Source organism: Eubalaena glacialis, chromosome 3 (genome assembly GCF_028564815.1).
Source record: "Eubalaena glacialis isolate mEubGla1 chromosome 3, mEubGla1.1.hap2.+ XY, whole genome shotgun sequence".
Taxonomy (NCBI): Eukaryota; Metazoa; Chordata; class Mammalia; order Artiodactyla; family Balaenidae; genus Eubalaena; species Eubalaena glacialis.
Window position 1 is genome coordinate 182,279,237 of NC_083718.1, and position 18,744 is coordinate 182,297,980.

The window sequence follows — 18,744 nt, forward strand, 5'->3', positions numbered from 1 at the left end:
CCTTTCTCCTTCCCCACCCACATTCCTCCTAGGTCCCGGCTACCCAGGAACAGCTGGGGTCTTGGCCATCTCCTAATTTGGGCCGCCTCGAGGAGGCCGCTGGGGTCAGGAGTCTGGGTGTGTCTCAGCCCTGAGCCCTTGTGAGCCCCGACCCTCTTATTCAGATGCACCCCGTCCCAGGGTTCCCATCCCCCTAGCAGACCTACCCCCTTTCCAAAAACGCATCCCCTCCAGCCTGCCACGTCCTTCTTAGAACCTCTGCCCTCTCAGGAACACCTCAGTTCCTGCCCCTTCTACCAAGGACCACTCAGTCTTATGTGAATTACCTGAACAGGCCCTGGCTTGGCTTCAGAGCTGGAAGGGTCTGGGATTCGGTGGGGGCTGCTTCAGGCCCCCACTGGGTGTCATCCTGAACCTCAGCCTCCACAAGACACAAACTGACCTCTGCAGGGGCACCCTCCTTTGCCCAGTGGCCCAGGCCAGAACGGTGCCCCTCACTATCCCTCCACTGGAACATCAATATTTCAGTCCACCAACAGTGGTCAGATCAATCCCCTTCTCTCCAGCGCTCTCAGCAGCCCCAGCAGGGGTCTTCCTGGACCCTGGCCAGGGGCACCTCCATCCAGGGCAGCCAGATGGCCTCCTTCACTTCCACCGGCAACCATTCCTCGCTGAGGAAGCCATGCCAAGGCTCCCATTACCCACCCACCAGTGCCTTGGCTTGGCATTCTGGCCCTGCAGGCTGTTGAGTTCCCCACTCCCACCCCTCTCCCCAGTTTCCCTCTGTAATACTGATCTGATTGTTGGGGGGCTAAGGGGGAGAGGGGGCAGGCTGCATCTGGTTTCCCAGTTTGGTCAGGAAGCTCCCTCTCCTCCGTTCCCCTTAGTTTGCAAACCCCTCCTTTAAGAAGGCTCAGGTCCGGGACCCTGGGCTGGTTTAGCGCATCCACTCGCTCTGGGCCACCGCCTCCTGTCCCCGCCCCTATGACATCTCCACATTTGCATTATCTGCCCCGCAGGGCCGGGGGGCGCCCGGAGGGGTGGCTGGCCCTGTGTCCTGGCGCCGGCCAGCTGGGGGCCCACTGAAAGTATGTTGAATGAAAGAACGAGCAAATCAACCAGTGAAAGGAGGAAATTGGCAACTGCTGACATCACCCAGACCATGGGGCGGGGGCTGGGGGGCCTGGGGTGGGGGGAGGGGGAGGGCTGGGGGGGCCTGGGGGTGGGGCCCCCACAGGAAGAGTTGTGGAGGGCGTGGCCACGCTTGACGGACGGGCCCACAGCCCACTGCGAGAGGAGGCCGACGGGCCGCTCCGCCCACCGGCGGCAGGATAAAGGCGGAGCGCGGCGGCCGCAGCGCTTGCGGATTGCTGGAGGGGTCACCTGCGGCAGGTGCTCCAGGCGGACCCAGACGAGAGAGGACGGGCGAGGGGCCGGGCACTACGGAGAAGATGCTACGCGAGCGGACGGTGCGGCTGCAGTACGGGAGCCGCGTGGAGGCAGTGTATGTGCTGGGCACGCACCTCTGGACCGATGTCTACAGGTGAGCCGGGCCACCGCGCCGGCCCAAGACCCCCTCCGACTCCGGGCTCGGCCCGAAATCTGGGCCCAAGAAATCCTGAGACCCTCGCCAGACTCGGGGACACGGACAGCCTGCCTCCAGCCCGAGTCGGCCCTCATCCGACGCCCCCGCGCCCAGAAATCCTGAGAACCTTGCCCAGAAACCTGACAGCCCCTAAACTTTGTGTCAGCCTCCCCGGAATCCGGAGACCCTCCCAGACACCCTGACACAGCCCCAGCACCCTTACTACTCCTTTCCAGGCGCCAGCCCCTTCACCCCAGTCTTCCCACCGCCTGCCCCTCTCCAGCCCCTCTCCCAGGACGACCTCAGCACCCGCTCAGCTTCCCCAGCATCCTCTCCTCTTTCCCTTCCCCGCTCTCCCCTCAGCACCTCCCTTACGCCCTCAGACCCTCCTGGCTCACCACCCGCCTCAGCCCAGCCCCTCCCTCCACTCCCAGATCAGCTGAGCTTCCTCCAGGATTTGCCAGGGGCTGGGGCAGGGCCAGAGGGGAGCTGCCCAGGGGCGGCATCTGACCCTAGGGGTTGCCTAGTCTCCAGTTTCGCCCTGTGGGGGTTGCTGGTGATTGCCTGTCGCCAGGCACTGGCCATGAGCTCCCTGTCCCCAGATGCCTTCCCCTGACTTCACCCTGGGGTCGGGGAGGGACCTTGTTCCACCAGACTGAGGGTGTGGAGGTGGAGTCTTTGTCAGAAACGCTCTCCTGTTCAGGATGCTGTTCCCCCTGGCCCTGTTCTCCTGTCCACGAACTCTGGTGGGGTGCAGGATTTCTGAGACAGCAGGACCTGGGGTGGGGGAATTGAAGTCAGGGCCCCCCCGCTACCCCCAGCCCCCAGGAAGCAGCCAAGTGCAATAACCCGTCTCCCCACCATGCATGGGGCAGGCCTTGCGAAGGTGTGGCTGGTGTGAATGCAGGGGTGGAGAGTCCAGGGTGGGATCCTGCAGCCCTCTGTTCCAAGCATTTGAAATGTTCCCCATTGCTAGCGTGGGAGGGGTCAGTGCTGAGAGGAGGGAGCATGCAGGACCCAGGGGTGGGGACCGCATGCTGATACCCTTGGGCAAGTCCCCTGAACCTCTCTGCGCCTTGAGCTAAGCTGGAAGTGCCAAAGTGGCTTACTGCTCCCAAATCATTCTGTCATCTGGAGCGCCCTGCCTTGCTCAGGCCGCCCCCACCCCAAACCCCATCCCTGTGTCTTCCCACACATCCTCCCCAGCCCATTCTCTCTGTCACCTCCAGTGGCCCTGGCGGCCCTGCTGGCCAGTCTCTAGCTTCTTCCTCATCAGGCACTGGTCTTCCCTGAGAGCAAAGGGCTCGGTCACCATGCAGACCAGGGACCCTCTCCATTCATTGGTCCCTGGCTTCAGTTGTCCACATGTAAACCTCAGGGGTGGTTTCTGAAGGTCGTAACACAAAAGTGGAGTGTGGTCCAGGCCTCAGTGGCCTGGGAGCGCTCCCCTCCCTTCTCCACCCCCCCAGTCCTAACTAGGCACTGCCAGGGAGTGGGACGGGAGCCAGGACGCTCAGGTCTCTAAGCCTCAGCTGTCACCATACCCGCCTGTTTGTTCACTGGGGCACTTTTAGTGCAGCCTGAAAGGCTGGCATGGTGCCTCCATTGAGGGGTGGGGAGTAAAGAAGGGGTTCAGGCTCAGGCGCCCTGCCCGCCCTCTGTCCTGGCAGAGAGAGGCCCACCCCATGTAGGGGCAGGGAGCAGGGGAGATGTGGACTCATCCTTCCTCTGGCAGGGGGCAGACGTGTGACAATCCCCTTTGTCCTTTCTCAAGAAACCAGCCGCAGCCCCAGCGACCCTCACCTCCCACCTGCACTTCACCTAAGACTCTCCGCCACCCCCAAGAGAAGCAGTACAGTCTAGACCAGCGCTGTCCAGCAGAAATAGAATGCAAGCCACAAATAGAGCCACATGTGTAATTTTTAATTTTCTAGTAGCCACATTTTTAAGGTTAAAATAAGCAGGTAAAGTTAGTTATAATAATATATATTTTATTTAACCTAATATATCCCAAATATTAGCATTTCAATATGTAATCAATATAAAAATTATTAATGAGCTAGTTTACATCCTCTTTTTCTTGCTAAGTGTTTGAAATTCAATGTGTGTTTTATATTTACAGCACATCTCTATGTGGGCTAACTGCATTTCAGGCGCTCGATAGCCACAGGTAGCTGGTGGCCACTGTATGTGCTGAACAGTGCAGGTCTAGAGCAGAGCTTCTTAACCTCGGCACTACCTCATTTGGGGCTGGATAAATCTTTGTCGCCACGGGCTGTCCTGTGCATTGTAGGATGTTTAGCAGCATCCCTGGCTTCTAACCCCTGGATGCCAGTAGCAACTCCCCAGTTGTGACAATGCCAGCAGTCCGTGGCGGACCAAGTCACCTCCAGTTGAGAACCACTGGTCTAGTGGACAGAAGCCCCTTCTGAAACTAAGGAGACTGGGCCATTGTTACTCCTGATAGCTGTAGTGGTGAGAGCAACTGTCAGTATTAATAGCAGGAGATGTTAGTGAGCACTCACAGACCAAATGCATTATCTCCTCTCTTCCTCTCCACAGACCTTGGAGGCTGTGCTAGGATCATCCCATTTTGTAGATGAGGAAAGTGAGGCTCAGAGAGGTGAAGCCATTTGCCTGATGTCACACAGGACTCAGGTCTAGTTCCGTGTGGGTCAGAACTCAGGCTCTGAATCTCCACTCCAGCCTGTGTGACCCTAAAACTAGCAGGTTGAACTGGGTGCACCTCTCAGTATGTGTCCCTCCCACCCTCCACCCAGGCCATGAGCCCACTGCGCCCGGAGACTTCACCCACTTCCAGCTGACCCTCCACTTCCCACTGAGCCCTTCCCCACCCAGACACAGGTCCTGACCCAAGACCCCACGTGACGCCCCCAGGGGCTCCAATCTCCAAGGAGTCGCCAAGGGACAAGGTCTGGTGGACCCTGGGCCCAGTTAGTGAGGGAGTGGTGTCTTGACCCCTCACTCCTGAGTCACAAAGGCGAGTGAAGAGACCTCAACACCCACCCCTTTTCCCAAGGGCTCTGGGCCGCCTTTCCTGAGATGTACACACGCCCTCCTTCCCCTCCGGACACACAGCAGGGGCCTCGCCTGCCCCTTCCTCAGCAGGCCCTAAGGGTCACCCTCCCTCTCCCATCAAAACTGGTCCTTTGGGGATGATGACCTGACCCAGGCACATTCTGAGTGCTGGCAAGCGATAAATAGATGCGCAGAAAAAAGGAAGTAGGATTTTTTTTTCTAGAGATTTACTTGGCGATCATTGTTAAAGATACTTGCTGTTTCCTTCTACCACCCCGAAGTGTACTTATCTTAGGTCTGGCACATGTACGCCTTGTCCGCACGATCTCCCCTGATGGTCCCTTTAGCTGGCAGCCGTTTCTCCACTGGGGCTGGCCGGGGTCCCCATCTGATTCTGGCTTGGAGTTGGAGAGAGGGCACTGAGTGAGCGGCACCCCCATGTTGGTTTCACCCTCCCCGCTCACCTCGGCCGGACACCCCCAGAGCCTGGAGGGATTGGAGAAGGGGCAGCCTCGGAGTAAATTAATGGGGTGATCGCACTCTGCCCGACTCTCCCACAGACTAGGCTGTGCAGACAACTTCTCCTATCCCTCCCTGGTTCATGCATCTGTCCAGGGGCGTGAGAGTTCTCAATTGGGCAGGTGTCCCCTTCTCCCTGGTGGAGAGAGGTCAGGACCCATACCCTGAGGTCTGCAGGAGCTTCAGAGCAGAGATGATGGTATCAACTATCTCTTGCCTCTCCAGGGCTTTCTCCTGGTTACATCTGACCTCATGATGAGCCCATGAGATAGGAAGCAGGGGTGATCCTGTACCCCTTTCTCTGAGATACCCTACGGCAGAGGCTAACCAGCCATTTCTCCCGGCAGGGTCTTGCCCATCACTCTCTGGCAGAAGATAGGAAAGGGGGTACCAGGGCAGGAGTTTCTAGACGTCAGCATAGTAAAATGCTGGAAAAACAGGGCATGGGGCAGTTACATATCCTGCCTTGGAGGAGAGCCTGCCGAATCTAAATTCATCCCCATCTCACTCCCTCAACTCACTCAGACCCCCTCTCTCTGTCTCTTGGTTGGTCTGAGTGTTTTAGAAGGTATCCTTAGGACAAGGGCCAGGGAGGGTCAGCAGTCCAGTCTGAAGCGACGAGGACTTGGTGCCTTCCCGTAGGGTGCCAGGCCCCGCCTCACTGACCCCATCTCCTGCTGACTCCCCTGCGCGCATTCCACTCCGGCCACGTTGGTTTTGTGGATGCTCTTGGCCCTTGAATGCACCCCCCTCATCCCCACCTCAGGGCCTCTGCAGGCGCTGTTCCCTCTGCCTGGAGCACTGTCCCCCAGACCTCTGCGAGCCTGGCAAGTCTCAGCTCACGTGACCTCCTCCAAGCAGCTTTCTTTTTTTTTTTTAATTAATTAATTTATTTATTTATGGCTGTGTTGGGTCTTCGTTTCTGTGCGAGGGCTTTCTCTAGTTGTGGCAAGTGGGGGCCACTCTTCATCGCGGTGCACTGGCCTCTCACTATCGCGGCCTCTTTTGTTGCGGAGCACAGGCTCCAGACGCGCAGGCTCAGTAATTGTGGCTTATGGGCCTAGTTGCTCCGCGGCATGTGGGATCTTCCCAGACCAGGGCTCGAACCTGTGTCCCCTGCACTGGCAGGCAGATTCTCAACCACTGCGCCACCAGGAAGCCCCCAAGCAGCTTTCTTGACTCCCCCCCCCATTTCATAGTGCCCGACCCAAAGCCCCAGTCACTCCCTACCTCATGACTATTGTTTTTATCTTTGCAGATCTTATTATTTACTTAATATTACTATTACTAGCTAACTTATTCTGTACCAGGCAGCCTTCTGGGCACCTTGCACACGCATCTCACGTGTACTTAATAATTTACACGTGTTTAAACCTCACAACAACTTTATGAGTTAGGTACTATTTTGGGGGAAACTGAGGTAAGGGATGTTTGTCCAAGATGACACAGCTGGTAAATGGTGGTGGTATGGAGACCAGGCCCTTGACCGCTCTGTTGGGCCGCCTTCCAGGACTCGTGTTTTAGGCACATCCTCTTCCTGCTCGCTGTCTTCTTTGTTTCTGTGAACTTCCTGCCCTCAAGTCACTGAAGGGCTCCTTGGCTGGGTGAATGGATGGATGGCTGTGGCCCGGGATGCATGTGAACTGGCCTATCGTTGGCCTGTCACTGGGCTCTCCACCCCCAGCCTCAAGGGATGGATACCATTGGACAGGCCGGTGGAAGGTCAAGGGCATGTGGCCGAGTTTGGCCAGAGCAGCACTTGCTCCTGAGAGAATGACAGTAGGTGGCAGTCAGGCCAGGTTAGGTGGCCCCATAAATTAGAACAACACCCAGAGCCTTCCACTCTAAAAAGGAAGCCCTGCCAGGAGCTGCTCCAGGGCCTGGCTGTCAGGCTGGCTCCCGGGGAGTGGCAGGGTCCTAAGGAGCACCTGGCACCCTGCGGTTCGAGCCCACAGCCCCCTGCACGGCTGGGGTCCCTGAGAGCCTTCCCTCCCTACCCACAGGGCCTGAGCACAGTGGCAGGGGCTCACCCCAGTGCCCACCCCCAGCTGGACAGGCACACCTGCTCAACTTTGGGGGAGGCCAGTTTTCGGAGGCAGCTCTGTCCTGCCCAGCCGGGCCCGACCCCATGCCTGGGGCTTTGACTGGCCCAAGCCTGCTTATCCTGGTCACTCACCCAAGAGCCCAGGGCAGGAAGCCAGCCTTTGGTCTCCCCTCTCTGGACCTCTGACCGCCACGTGCAAAATAAGTAGGGGGCTTCTCATTTGATCCTCTCCTGAGCCAGGCCTGACAGTCCCCCTCCCCCGCCAGGTGTCCCTACCTGGAGGACCTTTAAGGAGGACTGTAACCTCTGGATATTCTCCCAGGAAGGGAGCAACCAGGCCCGGAGCTCAGAGCACTTGAGTTTACCCCACACCCTGCCCATCTCAGTCTGTCCCTGAGACTCAGAGCAAGTGCTTGCCCTCTGTGGGCCTCAACATGCTCATCTGTAAAATGGGATGACATTAATACAGGCCTCGGGGGGTTATCGAAAGGACGGACTGAGGTCACGTGAGCCAAGGGCTTGAAACAGTGCCTGGTACATAACACTCAGTAAGTGGTTATCAGGAATTAGTATTGGGTTTATTATAATATTATTAAAACAAATAATAATGAACTATGGCCTCAGAAAGTTTATAACGTTCATGGGAGAGAAATGTTGAACAAGTGTTAAGTGTTGTTTGAAGCACCAGCAAAGGGAGGGAGAGATGAGTCCTGGCTGATAGGATCAGGGAAGACTTCCTGGAGGAGGTGGCAACCTAGCTGAAGGGTGGACAGGGGTTCACAGTGTGACCAGGACAGGCCATGCAGGAGCAAGTGTACCTGGCAAGAAAGTCGGGACACGTGGGGGCAGAAAGGGCATAGTTTCTGTAGCCTGGAGTGTAAGACTAGAGGGCGGATACATTTAAACTGGGGCTTTGAATGCCAGGCTCAGGTGTTAAACTTTCTTCTGCAGGCAGGAGGGAGTCATTGAAGGTGTCTGCGGAGGGAGTGACCATAGATTAGATTGTTTCTTCCCTCAGGAGAGGGACCTTGGGCAGCTGGAGGCACCAGTGCCTAGTGAGAGAGGCTGCTGAGCTTACCAGGCACAGAAGAAGGCTGGCTGAAGACAAAAGTCATGTTTTGTCTTCACCCATCCCTGTCCAGACCAGCTACCCACCCCAGGCCTCCGGCCACCACCACACCAGGCGGCTCCTGGAGGGTGCTCGCCATGGGGTTGCACGCCAGGTTGGCACCCACAAACCCCCTCAGATTCCTGCAAAGACCCAAGGACAGGGTGTTACACCCAGGCTGCCAGGAGCTGGGCTCGCTGTGGAGTAAGCCCCGCTGGTGTTAACAAGGCCCAGGGCAGGCGGACAAGCTGGGAGAGCCAGGTGCCAGCGAGCAGCAGGCACGTCCTGCCCTCGAGTCCCAGGCTGAGTGAGCATCCCAGCCCTGCGAGACCAAGCTGGTGACCCTCCACACTGACTAAGCGAAGACCAGAGAGGCTGACTGGCTCCCTAGAGGCCACACAGCATTTGTGGGGCTGAGCAGATATTAGGTCACAACACCCAGAATTCTCCTGGGCCAGGCACAGTGAACATCCCTCTTCTATCAATACATCTGACACTACTTTCCAGTCTTGCTCAAAGTTCCTTTGGTTGACTCCTGAATCCATTGCCCACCCTGCACCCTGGTGGATCTGCCTGCAGTGCAAAAATGATCACGTCTCCCCTGCTCAGAAGCCTCGGTGCCCGCAGGAGAATGGCCAGCTCCTGGCCATGATCTGGGTCCTCTCCCCCCGCCACTCTCCCTCCCCTTTGCTCCCAAACTGCAGCCACATTTACCTCCTTCCAGTTTGTTGAACATGCTGGGCTAACTTCCACCTCAGGCCATCACCCAAGCTGTCCTTGCTGCTTGGAAGTCCCTGCTCCTCTTCCTCTCTTCACTTTGTCCAAACTCAGCGGTTCTCACACTGGTCCCCGGACCGGCAGCAGCAGCATCACCTGGGAGCTTGTTAGCAACGCACTTTCCTCCCACTGTATATGTGTATCAAATCATCCTGTCATACACTTTAAATACATACAATTCTATTTGTCAGTTTTTCCTCAGTAAAGTTGGGGGGGAAAAGAGGAATGCAGTTTCTCAGGCCCCCCCACCCCCCCCCATCTGCTGAATCAGAAACTCTGGGGGTAGCCCGACAACCTGTATTTTAACAGGCTCTTCAGGTGTTGCCAATGCAACTCGAATTTAAGAACCACTGATTTAACTAATTCTTATCTATCGTTTAGAGTGTAAAATTTAAACCTCAACTCAAACGTGCCACTTCCTCCAGGAATCCTTTCTCGATCTCCAGGCCAGAGCTTCATGGAACCCCATACTTCTCCTTTAGAGCAATTTTCATAGCTGTAATCACGTAATTGTGTAATCCATCAAAAGTCTTTCTCTTCCACTGGAACATTTGCTCCATGGACCCCGGGAACATATTATCTTTTTTGCTCTACCCCCTGGACCTAGTATACGCCTGGCACATAGTAAGTGCTCAATAAATACATGTTGAGTGAATGAATGACCACATAAGCAAGTCCCCTCTTCCAGCCCTTCCTGCAGCAAACATTTACTTACCGTGTGTCTGTGCTAAGCCAGGTGCTGAAACAAAAAGAAAATCCAGTCTCTACCTTCAAGGAGATAAACTGCCACAAGGGGAAATAAACATGGATGGAGACAAATCAATTTTCATGGAACAGCATATGCAAAATGCATGGTGAGATGAAACTATGCAGGGAGTTGAGAGGGTGGGTGGAGTTGCAGGAAGTGAGGCTGGGGAGTCCAGTTGAGATGCGGTGGCTAAATGCCGCTGAGCGAATACCAGGCTACAGAGTTTGGATTTATTGTTTGGTAGACACTGAAGAGCCATTGAGTATTTTCAAGCAGGCAAGTAACCTGATTTCTTTTTTTTTTTAATCACACTGGTAATACAGTTTGGGAAACCAAGAAGGGTGGGTCCGTTCATTCATTTATTCCCAAAATATATATTGAGCATGGTCACATCCTGGGTACTGGGCTATGGGGGGCAGTGCAGATGTGGTCCTAGCCTGTCCTTCCATCTACATATCTTTAGCCTCTTTCCCATAAGCAGGAGGTCATGGACACCACCATCCCTGCTCTACTTCCCTCCGTAACTTCCTAGGTCCCTCCCTGCAGCCTCCAGGGACAATCAAGGTGGCCGCAGCCCCTGGCTCCTGGGTTTCTGCAGGGAATTCTGAGAGGTTCTTCCTGGGGAGGGAGGGAGGCAGCCAGCAGGAGCCACGGGGGACAATAGATGCCTTTGTTGCTTCTGCCAGGGCCGCTGGAAGAATAGCTGTTTGCTCAGCTCAGAGCAGGACTGGTGCTGGTGTGGGAGGGTGTGAGGCTCCAGAGCTCCAGTGTGGGTGGGGCGTTAACCCCTGAGCCTCTGCGGCCTCCTCTAGTTTCTAACTGGCTCAGAGGAATGAGGGTGGCAGGAAGCATCACTTATATCTCACTATTGTCAGAATCGGGGCCCTAAAGATTATCCTGCCCTGTGAGTTTATAAAGGAATTTTTTCTAAATAGAGTTGTTTGCAGAAACCCATTATATAAGACAAGATGAAATAATGTGGCTCTGCTTAAAGGGAGGGTGGGGATCTGGCAGAGAGCTCCCCAGCTTTTCAGCACCTCCTCCCTACCCCTTTGTCCGGGCCTGCCCCCTCTGTGCTCCCCAGACTCCAGCCACCTCTGACCTGGTCCCATTCTCTCATTTTACACTTGATGAAATTGAGAGAGGACAAACGCCTTGCCCAAGGCCACCAGCAGGATGACGGTCAAACCCAGGACTTGCACTAGGGGAATGTTTCCTAGATCTGAGCCTACAACTGCCCAGACTCCCATAATTTTTACCAAAAGCATATTCTACCTCTAGTACCATTAACTTAAAAATTTTCTTTAAACCAACTCTTATTTTTGTTATAACTTTAAGTGGAGATCTTATATGATTACCATAAATGCCCAACCTTTATCAATTGCCATAAAAGATAATACATTTAATAAATACATAAGTCTTCTTTTAAATTGTGCATCCATGTGCCACCTAAAAGCAGCTCACATGGGTACCCACACCTCCGTTTGGGATTTGCTGCCTGGAGCTTCTAAAAGGTTCACCTCTGTCCTGCTCAGCTCCACCCTCTTTGCTGAGTATGTGTGATGTGGCAGCCCTGTGCTAGGCCCTGGAGGAGACCAGACCCTGCCCTGGGGGGCTTACAATCCAGAGGAGGACAGACACCTGGTGGTAACACCATGAGGCAAAAAGCAGGCACCCCCCCCCCCCACCGAAGAATGAGAGACAGGAGGGATGGGCGGTCGTCCTGCATCTTATGGGTCGGCAAGTGGACACTCAAAAGGTGCGAGGGACACACTCAAGACCCCCTCGGCAAGTCAGCGGCAAAATTGGGCTTGAACCCGTATCTTTTGCACATGTGCTCCCAATCCAGGGTTTCTACCCAGACTCTGTGCCTCTCCTGTTGATGGATGTGAATGGAGGGCAGCAGACCACAGCCAACCAGTGTCCCCATGATGGGCTGAGGAGTTTAGAAGGGGACAGACAAGAAACAGAGTGGTTCTGGAGCTTCTTTTACAAGCTCCTTTCCCAGCCCTGGACACAGGCTCCCCGACCATTGCCCAGTGGTCTCTCCTGCCAATGCCCGAGACCAGTGGTCTTTGCCAGTAACTCCCACAGTCTATGGCCTGGATCGAAGAGACCCTGCCTGGGGACCTCTGCAAACTCACACTCAGGGCCTTGGCCATCTCATCCCAGGGCTCTAAGCACGAGAGTGCGTTGCTGCACATCTAGACCAGTGGTTCTCAAGGTGTGGCCCCTGGACCGGCGGCACCAGCAGTTCCTGGACACGTGGTAGAAATGCAAACTCTCAGGCCCCACTCCAGACCTACTGAGTTTCCGAAATGCTGAGAAGGGGCCAGGCAATCCACGTTTTGACAAGCCCTCCAGGTAATGCTTTTGCTGCCACTGCTGCTGCTGCTGAACTTTGAGAACCACTGGCCTAAAGCTCTCATTCAACCCTGGTCACTGTTTACAGCTTCAGCTGCCCCTCAGGCATACCAGCCAAACTCTCTGGGAATGGGATCCACACATCTGTAGCCTTCAAAAAAGTGAAGATTTAAACAGCACCCCCTGATGATTCTGATGCCCGATCACAGTGGAGAACTCTTCGGGAGCCCAGGAGCACCAGACCTTCAAAATAGCAGATGTGCCTTTGAGGCAGACACTTGTACCTGTATCTTAGTCCCAAATCCCATGAGAATCCACCTAAATCCCTCTGAGCCCTTTTCAGCCTTTAGGAACCTTCAGACAGGGGGCTGGAGATTTAGCAAAACTGTCAGCCCTGGGTACCTTCCTCCTCTATCTCCCTGTCCTTCCTGTTATCTCCCCTTAAGCCAGTGTCTTAATCTGCTTGAGCTGCCGAAACAAAACGCCACAGGCTCGGTGGCTTAAGAACAAAAATTTATTTCTCAGAGTTCTGGAGGCTGGAAGTCTGAGATCAGGGTACCAGCATGGTTGGGTTCTGGTGAGGACTCTCTTCCTGGCTTGCAGCCAGCCGCCTTCTGGCTGTGGGCTCACATGGCCCTTCCTCGGTGCACGAGAGATCGCTGTCTCTCCCTCTCTCTCTCTCTCCCTCCCCTCTCTCTGCCTCTTCTTACAAGGTGACCAATCCTATCAGATTAGGACCTTACTCTCATGACTTCATTTAACCTTAATTATCTTCTAAAGCCCTATCTTCAACTACAATCGGATTGGGAGTTAGGGCTTCAACATCTGAATTTGGGAAGACTCAAACATTCAGTCCATAGCAAGCAGCTCAAACCAGTTAGTTTTCTGCCCTGAAATCTTGATGGCTTTTCAAGAATTCCGAAGTTATTTCCCTTTCAATAGAAAACCACTCCAGAACCCCAAGGAATGACTCTCAGAGAGAATTCCAAGCTGTGAAAGCTATGACAGAAAGTAGGGGTCTTTGTGAAAGAGCCAGCCCACCCTTGCCCCTTTAAGACCCGAGTTCCAGACTTCTTGTCTGTGCAAACCCAGCGCTTTGACACCTGCCTCCTCACTATCAGCCGAGGTCTCCTGGCCTTCAGCTCAGACGCTGGACAGGGGTTGGGAGACAGGGTTCTAGGCCTGGCACTGTCTTTGGAGCAAACTCATTCCTCTGTCTGAGCCTCAGACCCCCACCCATACAGTGTCAGGTGGCTCCCCAAGCTGGTTGCCTGTCAGAAACACGAGGAAGCGTGTTAAGAATTCAGGCCCCACCCTGGAACATTCTGACTCAGTGGGTACAAGATTGGCCCAAGGAATCGGTAATTTTTTTTTTTTAGGCCAAAAGATGTTTTAATTAGAATACAGTGATTTTTTTTAAAGTACCGTCAATTTACTATGTTTCAGGTGTACAGCAAAGTGATTCAGTCATATCAGTTATATATACACATATATGTGTATATATAGTCTTTTTCAGATTCTTTTCCATTATAGCTTATTACAAGATATTGAATATAGTTCCCTGTGCTATACAGTAAGTCCTTGTTGTTTATTTACTTTACATATAGTACTGTGTAGCGGTTAATCCCAAATTCCTAATTTATCCCTTGCCCCACTTAAGGAATCTGTATTTTTTCAAAGATTTTTTTTTTTTTTTTTTTTATGACTGTGTTGGGTCTTCGTTTCTGTGCGAGGGCTTTCTCTAGTTGTGGCAAGCGGGGGCCACTCTTCATCGCGATGCGCGGGCCTCTCACTATCGCGGCCTCTCTTGTTGCGGAGCACAGGCTCCAGACGCACAGGCTCAGTAATTGTGGCTCACGGGCCCAGCTGTTCCGCGGCATGTGGGATCTTCCCAGACCAGGGCTCGAACCCGTGTCCCCTGCACTGGCAGGCAGATTCTCAACCACTGCGCCACCAGGGAAGCCCCAGGAATCTGTATTTTTAACAAGTGCCCTCTTCACTACCAGGTGATTACAGTACAGCTGGGTCCCTAGGGAGACCAGGCAGCCTGGGCGTGTCCCTGCAGCCTCGTCCCCCTAGGAGTCTTCTCCTGAAGCCCCTTGTCCCGCCTGCCCAGGGATCCCCGTGACCGCCCTCCTCTCTCCCTACAGCGCGGCCCCAGCTGGGGCCCAGACCTTCAGCCTGAAGCACTCGGAGCGCGTGCAGGTGGAGGTGGTGCGCGACAGGCAGCCTGAGGAGGTGGCCGCCAATGGCAAGCAGCGCTGGCCTCTGTCGCCCAGCACCACGCTACGGCTCACCATGAGCCAGGCGAGCGCCGAGGCCAGCGGCGACAAGGTACCGTGGCCGGGGAGGTGCCCCTGCGAGGGCCGCGGGAACTGGGGACCGACGGTGCTGGCATCAAGACAGGCTGGACCAGCGCTATTGATTGAAGCAGCACGCGGGCCACACGCGTCATTTTATGTTTTCTACCAACCACATTAAAAGAGCAAAAAGAAACGGGGGACTTAATTTTGATAATATTTTTTCCTTAACTCCATCATCAAAATATTATCATTTCAACATGATATCAATGTAAAAATATTAACAAGATAGCTTACCTTCTTTTTTCACATCAAGTCTAAATCTGCTGTGCATTTCACACCTGTAGCACATCTCAATTCGGACTTGCTACACTTCAAGTGCTCAATAAACATCCCCAGCCAGTGGCTATGGTATTAGACAGCCTGTTGTTAGGTCATAGAATGATGACTTCATGGCAAGTCAAAATCGTGTGCTGCTGAATGACAAACTATTAGAATCATTGGAAGTTACAGCCACAAACATCCTTGGTCTCATCGTGTATCAAACGGAATGCTGAGCGCCCACGCAGCAAAATGATTTGCCCAAGTGCTGGAGCCGAGACCAGACTTTCTCTTCCCTAAGTTCTCTAATTATGAACTTCACTGTGTGCCCCATGTCAGTGATGGTGCTGGGCGTTATCCAGTAAGAGCAACCTAAGCCGCCTCATTGCTTAGCGGCAGCTAGACACACACCAAGGCAGATGTGGGACCCCCACAAGCAGCAGAATGCACCAGGGGGCAGGTCGGCACCCTGGATGCACTCTGAGAAAGGGGGATCCCCTATCTAGCTGGATAATCTGAGAGAAACAGCCCACCAACCCAGGAGTGCTTCCTGGAGGAGAGGGTTCAGATGTTTAGAGAGGGTCAGCTTGACAGGCTGTGAGGTGTGAGGGAGGGAGGTGGTCACTGCAGATCTTCCTGCCTGTGATCTGTGATCTCTGCTCTTCTCTCCCTCCCAATGTGCCCCCTCCCTGTCAAGGTCACCGTCAACTACTATGAGGAGGAGGGGATCATCCCCATCGACCAGGCTGGGCTCTTCCTCACGGCCATTGGTGAGTTGACGTGGCTATGGCCTGGGTGCCTTTGTTCCCCAGGGGCTGGCATTGCTGCTCTTCTCAGCGGCACTTGGGCTGTTTTCAGTGCTGCCGACCTGGCACTCAGAGCTTCCTCTGAATAATGCAGGCCCAAAAAGTGATGCCACACGTGCCCAGGCCCTTCTGTCCTGGGGTGGGGATGCTGCAGGAGGAGGCATGCCTTGGCCTGCCAGCGACTCACCCCAATGTCAGGGTCCCCATCACAGGCTCTGGGGGCCATGGAGGAGAAAGAGCAAAGTCTGTTCCTCTCCCGCCTCTCCCCTGCAGCCTGGAGAAGAGCTTGCCTCTCATAGTGAAGGGAATGGCCTGTCTACAAAACCTGTGCTGTCCTCAACAATCCAAGCTACACACTTGCCTTCCCCAGACCCAGCCCAGGGACACAAAGATGCAGCCTGGGTCCTTAACTCACCTAATCCAAGCCCTTCATTTGATTCACAAGGACACTGAGGCCCAGAGAGGTTAGGGAACTTGTTCAAAGTCACACAGCAACTCATTGGCAGGTTGGGTCCAGAACTCAGGATCATTCCCCTCCTGGGTTCTTTCCATTTGCAATGCACTCCCCTGCCCTGGATGCCAGGGCACATAGGATGTGGTCTTCAGAAGCTTCATTCACTCGACTCCTCTGCAGTGGAGGTATTACTTTTTTAAATTTTAAATCAAATAATGTTTAAGCCAGAGGGACATTTCAGTGGGTCATTTTGTCCATCCAGCCTCAGTTTCACATTGATAGAGTGGCCACATGTCAGGGGGAGGGAACTACCAGTTACTGAGAGTCAACTATGTGCTGAGTGCTTTAAAAATAACAATGTCTATTTTCTGAACACCTGCTCTGCGTCCGGGACTTTGGTGAGGAGGTAGCATTTACTGAGCACCTACAGTGTGCCAGGCTCCAGTACTAAGTGGTTTACTGTCATGATCTCAATCTATTCTTACATCTACTCTGAGAATACACACTAGTATTGTCCCCATTTTACAGATGAGAGAAATCAAGGCTCCTAAAAAAAGTAAAACAAACAAAAGTTGCCTGAGGCCACAAACCCTGAAAGTGGTTTGTGGGACACCCCGCCATTTCAATTATCTCACATCCTCCAGGGGTCTCAGAACTGCCCCCACAAAACAACTAGTTCCCAAGCCAGCCCCTCCTTCTCCAACCCTGTGTCTTTAGCCACTGAAATAGGCTCAACAGCAGTGCTCTCCTGCTTCTGAGCTTATTCCCAGACGGGCTTGACTGCTGGCCACCTGCCCTTCTTTCCGCACCGAGGGAGTGAGTACCCGGCCTTGGGGGTGAGGGGGTCCTCAGGACAACCTCGGGGGGCCTTGGGAGATGAAACCCAAGCCTCCCAAGTCGCAGCTGAGGGCTGGCACGTGTGTCCACCTCACGGGCACACAGTGCCCCCAGATTGTCTCAGGTGACCGTCCCTAAGGAAGCCTAACCCCACAGAGACAAGGACACCTGAGGACATTAGCAGGAAGGGCAGTGGCCAGAGGCCTGGCAGAGAAGGGAGATGCCCAGGGGCTGACGACACCACTAACGAGACTTCCACCCTAAGGCACGGCAGACTCAGGATGGACGGCAAAATAGTGCCCTGTAAGGAGGCAGGGCTCTGCTAGAAGACTCTAAGCTTGTGCTCGGAGCAAGCCTCTCAGGGTGCTGCAGGCATGAGACTCCAGAAGATACCAAATACACACGTGATGAATGACCAGGCTCATCCTTCTGGGGTTCCAAGGCTGTGCTCTCACTGAACAATTATTTCTTTAACTGCCACAAGTTCCAGATATTTAGGTTCCATGGGTCAATAAAATGTCCCCTCTTCCCCCCCCCCACCAAAAAATAGTAAACCTGACCATTTTGACACTTGGCCAGAAAGAAAAGACAGGAATAAAACAATTACCATCAATTATCACCATCATTTTAACATTTTAACACCTAAAAAGTAGGCAGGGCATAATCTCAGAACAAAAGACAGTCGTTTACATTGCAGAAATAAAGCTTTATGAAAAACTCACCCCATTGAACTTGTGTTTCCTGTTCCACCAGCAATCCTAGTGAAAATTGGGTTTCTTTTGAGACCCACTGGTCTATCTGACCCCTCCGGGTCCCATATTCCCTCAGGCATCTACCCCAGGAGCCCTTGAGCCCCATGCCCTGCGTCATCATGCAGGGGCAACACCTCAGAGGCAGGAACGCTCTGAATGTCCCAGGATGGTGGGGCTGCCCCCCAAGGATGTATCTGAGTCTGTCTCACCCTAGTTGTGTGCTGAGTCCACGCTGAGCCAAAAAAATCCCTGACTTCAGAGTGGACAATGTTCTGGCTCTGCCTCGTCCAGTCACATTGTGACCACCACCCTGAGCCTGTTTCCTCATCTGCAAAATGTGATTCACGGTGCACTCTTGCGCAGTGTTTACAAGGGTTCCGTGGGATGGTGCATCCCGAGGGCCTGGCGTGGGCTAGGTGCTCAGTCGATGCTCTTTGCTTTTCCCCCTTCCTCTCAGGGCAGCCCATTTTCTCTCTGCCTGGGTGAAGCTGAAGAACCTTCCTGTGCCTCAGTCTTCCTCCTGGGATTCGAGAACAAAACTATGATGCCCTTGGCCAAATCAGACTGTGGGTCTCGGTCCCAGTCCTGCCAAAAACCTGTGATATGCCCTCCCCCTCCAGACCTCTTTTTTTTTTTTTTTTTTTTTTTTTTTGGCTGCACCACACAGCTTGCAGGATCTTAGCTCCCCGAAGAGAGATCGAACCCGGGCCCACGGCAGTGGAAGTGCAAAGTCCTAACCACTGGACCCCCAGGGAATTCCCTAGACCTCACTTTTTCCCAGCTATAAAATGAGAGTTTTGAACTCATTGATCCCTGAGGGCCTCCGAGCCCCCAGTTAGGGCTGATTTGCCAAGCCCTCCGGGTTAAGGGGGAAGGTGGGAGGGGAGGGATCACGGAGGGAGGAATAATCTCACCCTCTTTGCTGTGGTCCTGGCAATGAGAGCAGTACACGTACAGGAGCCTTGAGAATTTTTAGCATCAGCCTAAGGCCCTCATTCCTTACATCCCCTCCGGAGAGCTGAGGATAGCTGCCCTAGTTGGCTGTTGGGGAAGAGAATCCTTCCTCCCCAAGCTGCCCTGTTAGGCAAGA

At 53.9% G+C, this 18,744-nt stretch overlaps 1 protein-coding gene across 1 annotated transcript in view; it reads left to right on the forward strand.

The window, feature by feature from the left end:
- Positions 1–1,359: 1,359 nt before the first annotated feature.
- The window catches only part of PADI2 (peptidyl arginine deiminase 2), a 47,391-nt gene continuing 30,006 nt past the window's right edge, over positions 1,360–18,744 (forward strand). Inside the window, exons 1-3 of the mRNA XM_061187062.1 lie at positions 1,360–1,543; positions 14,335–14,518; positions 15,503–15,575. Coding sequence (XP_061043045.1) covers positions 1,452–1,543; positions 14,335–14,518; positions 15,503–15,575 — 349 coding nt within the window. The 5' untranslated portion in view covers positions 1,360–1,451. The remainder of the gene's footprint in view (positions 1,544–14,334; positions 14,519–15,502; positions 15,576–18,744) is intronic.